The sequence below is a fragment of the Plodia interpunctella genome, chromosome 18, assembly GCF_027563975.2.
Source record: "Plodia interpunctella isolate USDA-ARS_2022_Savannah chromosome 18, ilPloInte3.2, whole genome shotgun sequence".
Classification (NCBI taxonomy): Eukaryota; Metazoa; Arthropoda; class Insecta; order Lepidoptera; family Pyralidae; genus Plodia; species Plodia interpunctella.
In genome coordinates, this window is record NC_071311.1 from 6,834,175 (window position 1) to 6,845,905 (window position 11,731).

The 11,731-nt window shown below is 35.2% G+C and overlaps 1 protein-coding gene across 2 annotated transcripts; it reads left to right on the forward strand.

The window, feature by feature from the left end:
* The first annotated feature begins 541 nt into the window (after positions 1-541).
* Positions 542-11,697, forward strand: LOC128677661 (uncharacterized protein). 2 transcript variants are annotated; one of them, XM_053758663.2, is made up of 11 exons: positions 542-650; positions 1,358-1,546; positions 2,243-2,339; positions 2,482-2,588; positions 3,534-3,650; positions 5,531-5,774; positions 6,383-6,622; positions 7,261-7,484; positions 8,007-8,087; positions 9,686-9,779; positions 10,234-11,697. In XM_053758663.2, exons 2-11 carry the CDS (start codon positions 1,505-1,507, stop codon positions 10,407-10,409), a joined length of 1,422 nt encoding a protein of 473 aa, XP_053614638.1. In that variant the 5' UTR covers positions 542-650; positions 1,358-1,504; the 3' UTR covers positions 10,410-11,697. The 2 variants fall into 2 exon arrangements, with proteins under 2 accessions (XP_053614638.1, XP_053614637.1); XM_053758662.2 differs by lacking the exon at positions 542-650 and adding an exon at positions 699-986.
* Positions 11,698-11,731: the final 34 nt, after the last annotated feature.

Here is an 11,731-nt window from a genome sequence, read left to right on the forward strand (position 1 = left end):
GCAGATATAGCCAAAGTACAATCAAGAAAAAAAATACATCAAATATATTTTTTATCAACTTTATTTTTAAATATTAGATATCTAAACATTGAATAGGGAGTTTACTGCAACACTGTATGTTAGGTACACAAAAGGTTTTGCTAAGTCGATTAAACGTTTATTTTAAAGTACTTTATTAATCCTCTCATTATGTAAGAATTCCTTTGTGAAAATATACAACAATGTAACATATTCGAGTGCCGAAATATTGGGAAAAATCGTTTTCCATAAGATAAAAATCTTCGAAAACTATGGGATACGCCTCTTGCTGTAAAATTTTCGAGCCAGTAAACGGTCGAAATGAAACTCGGAACACTTTACACGTGAAGACTTATTAAAATATGGATTTCATACAGATCTGTGGGAATACCAATGCCACATATAGTTTTCTCACAGATATATATATATATAAGAACAATGTTCTTGGTTATCTGTGAGTTTTCTTAGTTTTTGTTTAGTGGCTGTACTGTCTTAGATCGCTTTGCCTTTTTCCATATGATGGATATTGGATGGATACGAAACCAAAAGAAGTCGTTGTTTAGTTACATCCCTCTTTATGTCAGCGTGCGGGGTGCGGCCGGTCCTTTCTAACCTATGTTCCACATCCGTAGGTAGGTACTTACTTCTTCATAATCTATGGACCATTATCGACCATGAAATGCAATGAAATGTTATCCAGCTGAAGTCTATTGTCTGTCATGTTTCTGTCAAATACCCTTGATCATTTTCATGTTCATAGTGATGATTTTGTTGAATTTATTTTCGAGTTATTTATGCGGTGATACAATGCATCTAAATGCTAATCCGTTGAAATAAACGAGATTCGATGATTGTTCACCTGTGTGATGGCTATATTTGAAAGCCCAACTCAAACAAAACCTATTGTCGATGATACTGAAAAGCTGATTTGTGTCGTTGAAAATGCACAAAACATCAACAAACATACAGTAAGTTATTTTTTCATAATCAGCATTTACGCTTTGATGACTCGGCCTACATAGTTATGTTTCTTTTGGCGCTTGAGACTATAGTAAATATGAGATTACATTCTGATAAAATATCGATCCAACATTTCAACCTACTAAACCACGGTTGAGGAACACAGATCAAGTTCATACTTCATGTTCATTGAGGCGTAATCTATCATACATGCTATGTTTCATTAGTTATATAAATGTTTCCTTTAGGTACCTACATTAAAAATTACTACATTAGGTGTCATACTGGGCTAGCAAAGTATACAAAAAGAAATACAGATAAAACATAGACATAATAACACTTTGATAACATTTTATTCTCTTTGTGCTTTGTCTCTTAGGAGTATATTTTACGGGTCCAAAGAGGTCCCAATAAGGAGAACAAGTGGAATGTGTCCCGAAGATACCGGGACTTTGCTGCGCTTCATGCCAGCTTACACCCAGCCAATATTGACCTGCTGTTACCACCAAAGAAACTTATTGGGAACATGCAACCATCTTTTATTGCTGAAAGACAGATTGCATTACAGGTTTTTTATAATTTTATTCATATTTATCCTGCAATTGCGTCTGCAATTGTAACATTATTGATGATAACTGCACTAGTTGACGATTTATCAGCTAGTATGTGAAATGCAGAAGGCATTGACAAAGCATGGAGTGCTTTGTAATTTGCCTTCTGCACATATTGCTCATGAAAGTGTTGTGCATATTTCATTCCATGTAATGGCCATAAGATATAGAACTATAAGAATTTTCAAATTTTCATCATGAAACATTTATGTATAGGTGTGGACATGATAGGCAAATGATAAGAATATTGATACCTACCTATATCTATTCCAAATTTCATCTAAATTGGCTCAATGGTGACAGTTTGAAAGTTAGGATTTGTCAAACAGAAGCAATATGTACCCACTGGAGGCTGGTAAGCCTCACACTAATTACCACATATTGCAAGAGCATCATGTAACTGGTGTCTTATGTAACTTTCTAATTCGAAAACTATTGTTATGTAAGAACTTAATAAGAAATTCTTGAAAAGAGAGACATTTAGATTTATTATCAGAAATCTTTGCATGGTTTAACAAAACCAAAAAGAAAAGTAATTTTAATGATTCTGTCCTGTCCATATCTCATGTTATATTTTTGTAGAATTAATTTATTGAATAATATAAAAATATTGATATAAAAGTTACATATTTATTAGTTACACATTTTTTCAGAATTACATCAATGAGGTGCTGAAACATGATATACTGGCTATGTCATTGCAAGTGAGAAGTTTTTTAGACCCCAAAAATTACACATTAGCTATTGCAGGTAATTATTTATCTTATTAATAAGCAATAAAAAAAATATTTCTATTTTGTAATAAAGTTTAAAAAAGTTTAATGTCAAAATAAACTAAAAATATAAAATGTCTTGTATGAGTTTTAAACTAAAATTGGTTTGATTGTTTCAGAACAAGCATTGCAGACGATGTCCATAGCGTTGCGTGGCGACGGTCGGTACGAACTTAAAGCACCACTCACTGACATCGGATGGAGGATCCGCAAGCACTATTTTTTTGTGAGTAAAATGAGTAATAATGCGTCCAGATAGATAATGCTTCTTCGTGCAACTAAGAAAACCTATGAAACGTAAAAAGAGGATGAAATGTCCTCATTTTCGGCACGCAAATTGGCGACCACTTAAGCATCTATCTCGATACATGTCTGTGGAGTAAAATTTCATTAAGTAAAATAGTTGACTATAGGTGTAATGCTGTTGCAAGCAGTTTTAATGAATCGGTGATATACATATATTTTTTAGATTTTATCCCTCACTGTTTGTTATATCAGTACACATATATAATTCAGAAACAAATACAGGTTATCTGTACAGTGCAATAACCACAGGTTGCACAGATTAAACACACGTCTTTAAGACAGCAATACTATCTATGTGTAGCTGATACCTATATATTGTTTTAAACATTATTCAGTTTCGTAGAAGATATTCCAATTTTTCATATTATGTGACGAAATAATATTTTGGCAACACAATAACATTTACATTTTTAATATTATTTTACACAACGTTTTCTTATTATTTCATTGCATAAGTACACTTTGTTATCAATGTAAACTGCTACATCCGTTTCCTTCATAAATATATCGACGATTTTAATAATAACCCATCCTTATAAACATCAGAATAGTAATTATATACCTACTTTATGCTGAGCGGCTTTGATGTTATACATTGTAGCTATTATTATAAAACTCTTGGGCATGAAAAAATTGCGCGTACAAATAGCGCCTAATAAAGTTCTACTAATCATGGGCGTGCTAAGAGTTATTTTCGTTAGAAGAGTTAGAAAAGTGTGTGTGAAGGTCTAATTTCTGAATAAATGATTTGAATTTTGAATAAATTGGATGTCTATGAGTAAAAAATCTAAGAAAAATAGGTTAATAACACTAGGTATTCGATTTTTAAAAATGCAGTTATTTTATTTATTTATGTTTGTTTCAGGTGACAGACATCGAAAGCCGAAGTAATTGCGTGTTGTCGTGGCAGAACTACGGGCCGGACCGCCATCTCAGCGATAAGGAACTGCAGACGGCGTTCAAGAGCCTCCTCACTCTATCTGTGAGTCACTTTATCATTATCAGCCATTTAATGTCCCCACTGCTTTATCACTATAAGAAAGAGAGGTGCATGCAATTTTTTTAGAATTCAACATAAAAAAACTGGCAATTACCTTTTTGCAATGATAATAGGATTTAAAAAATATTGTTACGGCTTTGTTTGATGCGCAACTTTTGCTTTTAAATTATTTTTATGATGTGAAAAATCATGTCATCATGTATTGTCATTAAGTATTTATGTGTGTAATTATTTTTGTACATGACATTGTTTATTAACCCCGCTATGTAATATGTAAGTTGATATATTTATCGTAGCATACGGGTATTTTGAGATGTTGATATTGTCTGGAAATCTGTATGTGTTCTACAAAAATATAATTTACAATAAAGATATTACAAACGAATGGGCCATAAACCACCATGCAGGCCCAATGCGGATTGGTGGGTTACAACCAACGACACAACGATTGCAAATATAGTCGCGACCAACAGCATAACGTGCCTTCCGACCGAGGAACTCGAGATAATACATTTTGGTCACTCATCCAATTAACGATCATTGCGAAGGGTTAACAACCTTTATCACAGGATGAGCGCGCAAACCGCAGCGCCGTCGAATTCCTCGTGAGTCACCTTATTGATTTCTAATTATGAAAATATGGTCGGTTCTCACAGAAATCGCAATTTTATAAAAGACCTAGAATATGCAGATACGCGTACGTCTTAACTAGTCTTATCGCACCTAACGGTTTTGTTTAGAGCGTTAATATAAAAATTGAGGGTGTGAAACCAGGATTAAAAGGCAGAATATAGATGCATAGGACTCTGAAGCCTATTAGTACTCTCGCCCACACAATCAAATAAAAAATATTTTTTAACTGTAATTTTCAATTTATGTATTCAGTACGTATTAGTTCCAATTTTGCGGCTCCGTCCGCAAATAGCCTGTATTATTATCTGGCTCTCCAACCATCTCCACATCAAAAATCACCTGAATACAACGTTCCGTTTTGATGTGAAAGAAGGACAAACACATTTTTCTCAAAGGGCATACTATACATAGTATTGATCTAAATAATTAATGTTTTTGTATATCGCGTTATACCATTGTCACATTAAAATATAAGAGATGCCACTTCTAATTGCATTACAATATTCCGATGTCTACGTCGGTTACCATAGCAACCGCGTTCGCAAACTTCGTGTCGGGTCTGCAATGCAGCTTATTGAATATTCAATTCCCACTAGTGCAGGCTGTAACATGTCGGGCGCGCCTCGTCTGGGTGTAGTCTGTATTTTACTCGGCAGTGGCAGATTTAAATGTAAGTTTAGTGGTTTAAACGTAGGTCGAAAATCTAAACGCTTGTATTGATTTAAGATTAGTTTCAAATTTATTTTTTTTTGTATAACGTGTTACAGGTGTGTTTTTTTTATTATATATCTTTAATGCCAAATCTTTTTTAACTTATAAATAATAAAACTACCAGCTTGACTCCGATTTATAAGTTTCTTTGTGATTTGTTAGTCTTTTGTACAAATATTGTGTGCTTAAAAGTAATAAATAAAAAGGTATACTATCTCAGTCAACCAGCGATATACTGTGGTAATATATTAACGGCAATAATAAAAGGCTCAATATGTGTTAAATTGCCATAAAAATCTATATGTCTGAATTTTATATTCGGCTAAATAAGGGTAAAAAATCATGTGATAATTTTCATTATATATAACGGATAAGGAGGAGATAAAGACAACCATCATTATCAGATAGCTGTTGTTAGTTGAAATACAAAGAAATGGGTGGAGTTTTTTGTGTATTGTTACGTTTTAAAAACCGGTTGTCTCGTATCAAAAAAATCTTGATTTATTTTTTATTTTCAGCATCCATTCATAGATCCAATTTTAGCGATACATAATTTAGAGACGGGTGCGTACGTAGTAAGAAGGATACACGAAAGCGGGAGCCTTAGGGATATATTGTACGGGACGGAGTACAGTAAGAGTCACCTGGCCAAGTATGGGAACCCGAAGGTCAGGCGGCCCTTCACGCACGGCCAGATCTCACATTACGGATACCAAATATTGATTGCGTTGAAGTTCCTACACGACAAGGGAATACCACATGGTGAGTGCATTTGAAAATGAAAACATTTCTTCATAAATTAGACCATCACAGGCACTTTTTCATGTCATATGTTAATTGTATTGTATTTCTTAATAAAGCTACAAACTACTAGCATTTCGGAACGACCACTGAGCTGGGAAGAAACTCATTTAAAGAGTGATTTTTTTTCTAGTATTATAACAAACTACATGGTGAAAAATTATACAAAAACATGATAGTGATCGAGTCGACACACGATCACAAAAAACATGTTTTGTATACTTTACATACTTATGTAAATATCATGGTAATCATGGGATTTCTATCTCAATAATTCATCATGAATATATCCAATTCACAAATGCCACCGGCATGCGATAAATTATAGCGGCGGCACCGCCACATTGCCGACATGTGTAGAAACTCGATTATACAATGCCAACTTTACTGTGCCCCGGGGCTTCGCTCCCATGGAAATTTTGGGATAAAAAGTACCTTATGTGCTATTCCGGGTTATATTCTACCCGTGTACTAAATTTCATAAAAATTCGTCCAGTAGATATATCCTCACAAACTTTGGCATTTATAACATTATTAGTAGGATTACTCCATTACTACCACTTTTCCAGGCCACGTCCACCCCGGAAACATAGCGATAGAGAACCAGAAAGTGTTACTAATGGAGTTGGAAAACAGTCTAATGGGCGTGTCCTGCCTCCATCGGCCGAAGCTGGTCAGCAGCCGTGCGTCCTCGGCCTCGGCGGTGGACGTCTACTGCTTTGGCCTGACGCTGTACGAGATGGCCTTTGCGGAGCCCCTACACACGCACTACAGGGACCAGTTCCCGACCTCCATATCTGATGATTTAGGTGAGCTCAAAGTACAGTACAAATATCTAAATATGACTTACTATCTGAATGTATTCTTTGAATATATTTACATTAACATTGGCCGTGTCATATTTAGTGGTTGTTTTGAGATATCGTATGTCCGAATGGCCGGAGCAGTGTAGATGATATGTTATACAAATGCAATAGTGTACCATACACGCACAAATACTTCGAGTCCGGCGTCGTTTCTCCACCAGACTTCACTTGCTTCGGATCCGTGCATATTGTGGTTATAACTTAATTGTAAAATATCAACAATAAATTTATATTTCAACGGCAAATTTATCCCATGACGAGATCTCTTCAAGTAGTTGTATTCCTCATGGCTGAGGGTCGTGGACATTACGCACGACAACAGTCTTGCGGCACTATTAATGTAGTGGTTTGCCATTGCCATCTCCATTTCACACACAAGTTAATAATCAACCAGTGTGCAGGTTTCCCCACGATGTTTTCCTTCACCGGAAGCAAGGTGGTTAATGAAAACAACTATACATGAGTCAGATTGGTATACAAACTCATGCGGCACGAGTAGGATTCGAATCTGGGGCCTTTCGATCCACAGGCGTCTTAACCATTACACCACTACCGCTTCTTAACATTGTTTATATTTGCAGAATCCGTGTTTCGACTGTGCCTATCCCGCGTGACGTCAAAGCACGGCACGCCATCAATATCGGAGCTCCTCAGTCACCCGATGTTTGCGCGCGCGCCGCTCAACGGATTGTCAGCTATGCCTGAAGACGACCGCGCGCACTTGAAGTTCCCCATCACTTTGAAGGACGAATTGAAGGCGGCCACAGCTGCGTTTGAAGCTAGGCTGAAGAGCGAGCAGAAATTAGTTAGTTAATTCATTATTACTTAAATTTGTTTCGAATTACAATAATAATAATTGGTTCGAATAATAATAGTAATGTGTATGCGACTACTTACTCCTAGATGGCGGTACGTAGTCGTAAAAGTCAAGTCAGATGGCTTTAGGCGACTTGAATAATATCTGACACCAGTGTTAGCGACACACATTCAATGTGATAGAGAGAGTAATTGTTAGGAATTACCTATATTTAACATTAAGTACATAAGTACGCTATTGCATTGGAGTGTCTCTGTAACGATAGTGTAAGAATTGAATAATTAATTCAATATAGTATCTTACATAGAGATAGAGCCATAACCACGGCCACATTCCTACTCGGCAAAAGTATCTTAGATAATAAAAAGAGTTATGTAAGTGGAGTACGAATATTTGTCGTATTATGAAATAAATTAAATTGAAAATTGTTTTAGTAGGAATGGATTCTAAAAATACGATCACCGTAAAAATACGTTCGTCTATTTCTATTACACTACATATTTGTTTCAGGTAAGAAATGCTAGGAGAGAAGTAAGGATACAAGAGATTTTGGGTTCCGAAGAAGAATTGCGAAGGCAGAAACGAAGAGCGGTTAGTGTAGACATTACAATTCATTTTCTTGTTATAACTACTTTATTTTCACCTACTGTCTATTAAGAGCTTAAAAGCCAGTAATTTTTACATAATTTAATCAGTAGGTGATAGAATAACATAATTTTAATAAATGTGAAATCAAACAAATACTGTGAAAATGTTTAAAAGCTATCCTGTGTAACCTTGTCATCTTTATAAAATTTGTACAAATTCAATAATAGATGGCTCTTCCGCTACAAGTTCAAAGGTAAACGAAGTTTCCACCTCTTGATCCTATGTTGTTTTTTTTTTTATTGATTTACGTTATGTAAGAGCCATACCCAATGCCCATTGCTCAGTGGCGCTCCGTTGCGATGACGACGCTCCACGATGTAGCTCCGTTGTGCTCTGTTTTTTTCTATAGGTTTTGATGTTGACGTGCGTTGACGTACGGCGAAACTTCATACAATGGCTATAATTTACAAGTAAGGCCAAGAAAGAAGACAAGCAGTAACCCGCTAATGGCGAATGCTTTACCAGCGTTCGTATGTATTCTCATATCAACGTTGGTAAAGCATTTCCCCAATGGTGGCACAATCTTCAGGAAAACATTATTTTAATTTCGCTTCATGTAAAACTCCCGGTGACTGAAGGAGTTTAGTTTATAGTGGTTTAAGTTTATCGTGGCAGCCAAACGGTTGGTCCCAATATTGATCTAGTTTTTTTATAGACAATTTCATTGAAAGTGTTCATAGCTATATTTAGAAAATGTTAGTCCGTTTGGGAACCATCAGTTTTTTACGAAGTAAAAAGTTTGGTTTCTAGGAGACGAAATTCCTTTTAAAATTTTTATTAAAACACATGATCGAAATTTACTGCACTAAAGCCCCATTCGCATTTTGATTAGTGTTGTGTGCTAGTTATACTTACACTTCCACCCGCACTTAACATCCGGGCGTGCGTTATGTTTTATTCAATGTTTTAAGTTATAGGTGTCGATTTCAAGTGTGTTGAAAAATTTCATATGAATGACATGTTATAAAATAATAGACAATGTATGTCTATTATTTTATAACATCGATTGTATATTGGATATTATGATTATATTTTTATCGTTATTATATTTTTTTTTCTATAACTTTTGTGTACATTTATTCTATGTTAATATGTAATAGTTATAGTCAAGAAAGTGAAAAAAATTAGAGAGCTGACACTTGTCGATTGGCAACTCTGAATATTTATCAATAAATCATGATAATTCTATTTGGTATGACAAAAAATGTAATTGATTGAAAATCCGTTTTCATATTCATATTATTTATTCGCCAATCAAGTGTTACAATTATCTTAAAGATTTTACAATTTTAACAGACTGTATGTCATATCAGGCATTTTGTTACATCTAATTGATTATAATTTATATTTTAACATGAAAATGTCGATTTATCCCGTTATTCATTAAACTTAAAGCATATATTTTGTCTCGTTCTGTCAATGTCAAATATTATAAAGTGCCCTAGTGACAAAACAATACTTTAGCTTGGAATGCTGTATCTTTTTTATGAATAACAGGGCTAGTTTTCGAACGGGAAATATAGTAAAGGCAACTTTTGCAGAAAAAGCGCGACAGTATGTGGAAGTCAACGTCGTCCCTCGCGGACACTGTGCGCTCGCACAGCACCGCCTCCTCTCCCACGCCGCCCGCGCACTGTGAGTCTACTGATTTATATCCATATCTATACTAATATTATAAAAAGATTTGTATTTTTGTCTGTAATGAATATACTTATAAAAACCTGGACCGATTTTCATGAAATTTGGCCAATAGATATTTGAAGAGAAGAGACGAATCTTTCAGGACTTAGACAACTTTTTGTTTTGCCCGAGCGAAGCCAGGCTGGGTCGCTAATTTATACATATAATAAAACTGCTGTCTAATCAAATCATACTTACTAATTATTAATGCATCACTTGTAATTTAATAAAGACATATATTTAAATGGTTTCGTTATACTTGTCACACATGCTTTCATGCACTTCCGGGACAGTGCTCTTAACCATTGAGCTATTGAGATCATACCATCGGCCGAATGAATTCATCTTTCGAATCAATATTCATTTGAGAGTAGTAGGTACTTTTAATTGACGTAAATTTACTTTTCAGCGGCGGACGCAAGCGGTGCTAGTTCATGCACACCCGCAGCGGCCAGCCCGGCCACCCCACTCGCCAGCCCCGCCAGCCCCCTCGCCGGCCCAGCCACCAACGGAGCCCGAGGAGCCCTTCTCGACGCTATATGCAACTTTGATAAAAATAGACTGTCAAGAGTCAACTCCCGGTGAGCCTACATCATCGCCTTTGCTCCAAAGGTGACGTAGGAACGGGCCATATGTAGACCAAAACATTTTCTGCCGGCGAGCAATTAAAAAATGCCCATCCGGTAATATGTCGACCATTTACCCACGGGGACCACGAGTAAACACAGCCTATGACCAAGGACGGTAAATGACCCCAACTCGACACTATATGCAGTTTTGATAAAGTCGAAAATATTGATTAGTTCTTATGTAAACACCAATACGTACGGCACAAGAAAGGTTAACAGTCAACTTCTACTTAATACCACATAAGACATTTTTAACCAAACTGCTTTTGCTACCAACAGTAACTTGATGCTATATTAAACTATGACCACAATACCTTGTTGAAGTTCCGAAGTTCATCTATCTAGATGAATCTTCATCCAAACACGGGGCTTTGTGACAAAAGTAATTAGATATTTTATTTTTACATAATGAATTATAGGTTTTAGCCTAAAAATCTGCAATGCAAATCTCTGTAAAAACGTAAGTTGTACAGTACAAGACATGGAATATAGATAGGTAGTTATTGATAAAATGATTTTATTACGAACAAAGAAACTCTGTTATTTGGAAAGGTTATATAAATGTGTGTAGATATGTACAAAAGCGAACGAATTTGTCTGAGGTTTTTATTAGGTGCTCTAAGAATTTTATACGAAACCACAGTTTAAGTAATGTATAGTGACAGCTGATTTTCGAGATCTCATTTTCGTCACTGCACAAATTGGTTCCTGTTTTCAATTTGTGCAGAAGACAAAGCGCGACTCATATAAAACGGATTTTTTTTAAGTTAACCATTGGTTTACCCGACACTAAGAACAAAGCATTTTCGGTGAACTTTATTTCTATTGACAGACAGTGCGCAAAATTAAATTCAAACATGACTCAACGAGTTTATGCGTAGTATGTTGTTTAATTTTGCACTGTCTGTCCATAGGCTTAACTTAATATTTTACATGTTACCAGAAAATGTTCTGTTTTTAGTAAGTGCAGTCACTATATCGACGTTGTGTAACCGTTCCAAATTAATTATAATGTATAGAGCTAATATAATGATCGTGTAGCATTTATATTACTATTTGTATTAATATTTAAGATGAAAGTGATAAAACGACTGGTCAGTCAATGTTATAATTTAAATTGGTCTATTGAAATTATTTAATCTATCGTTAGCTAAGTAGAAGCTTTAACGTTTAGAGTAAGTTACGTTAATTATTATTGTTTATTATTTTTGTTGTAACTTTAAAAAAATAAAAAGTTACTGTAATACTTGTTTCATTTCAAAAATCACGCGCGCCGAA

Bases quoted from the DNA above. Each gene is read 5' to 3' on its own strand.
- LOC128677661 (XM_053758662.2), top strand. From the start codon at position 885: ATGGCTATATTTGAAAGCCCAACTCAAACAAAACCTATTGTCGATGAT. The intron at 987-1,357 runs GTAAGTTATTTT...TTTGTCTCTTAG, and splicing joins AAAACATCAACAAACATACA to GAGTATATTTTACGGGTCCA. The intron at 9,780-10,233 runs GTGAGTCTACTG...TTTACTTTTCAG, and splicing joins TCCCACGCCGCCCGCGCACT to CGGCGGACGCAAGCGGTGCT.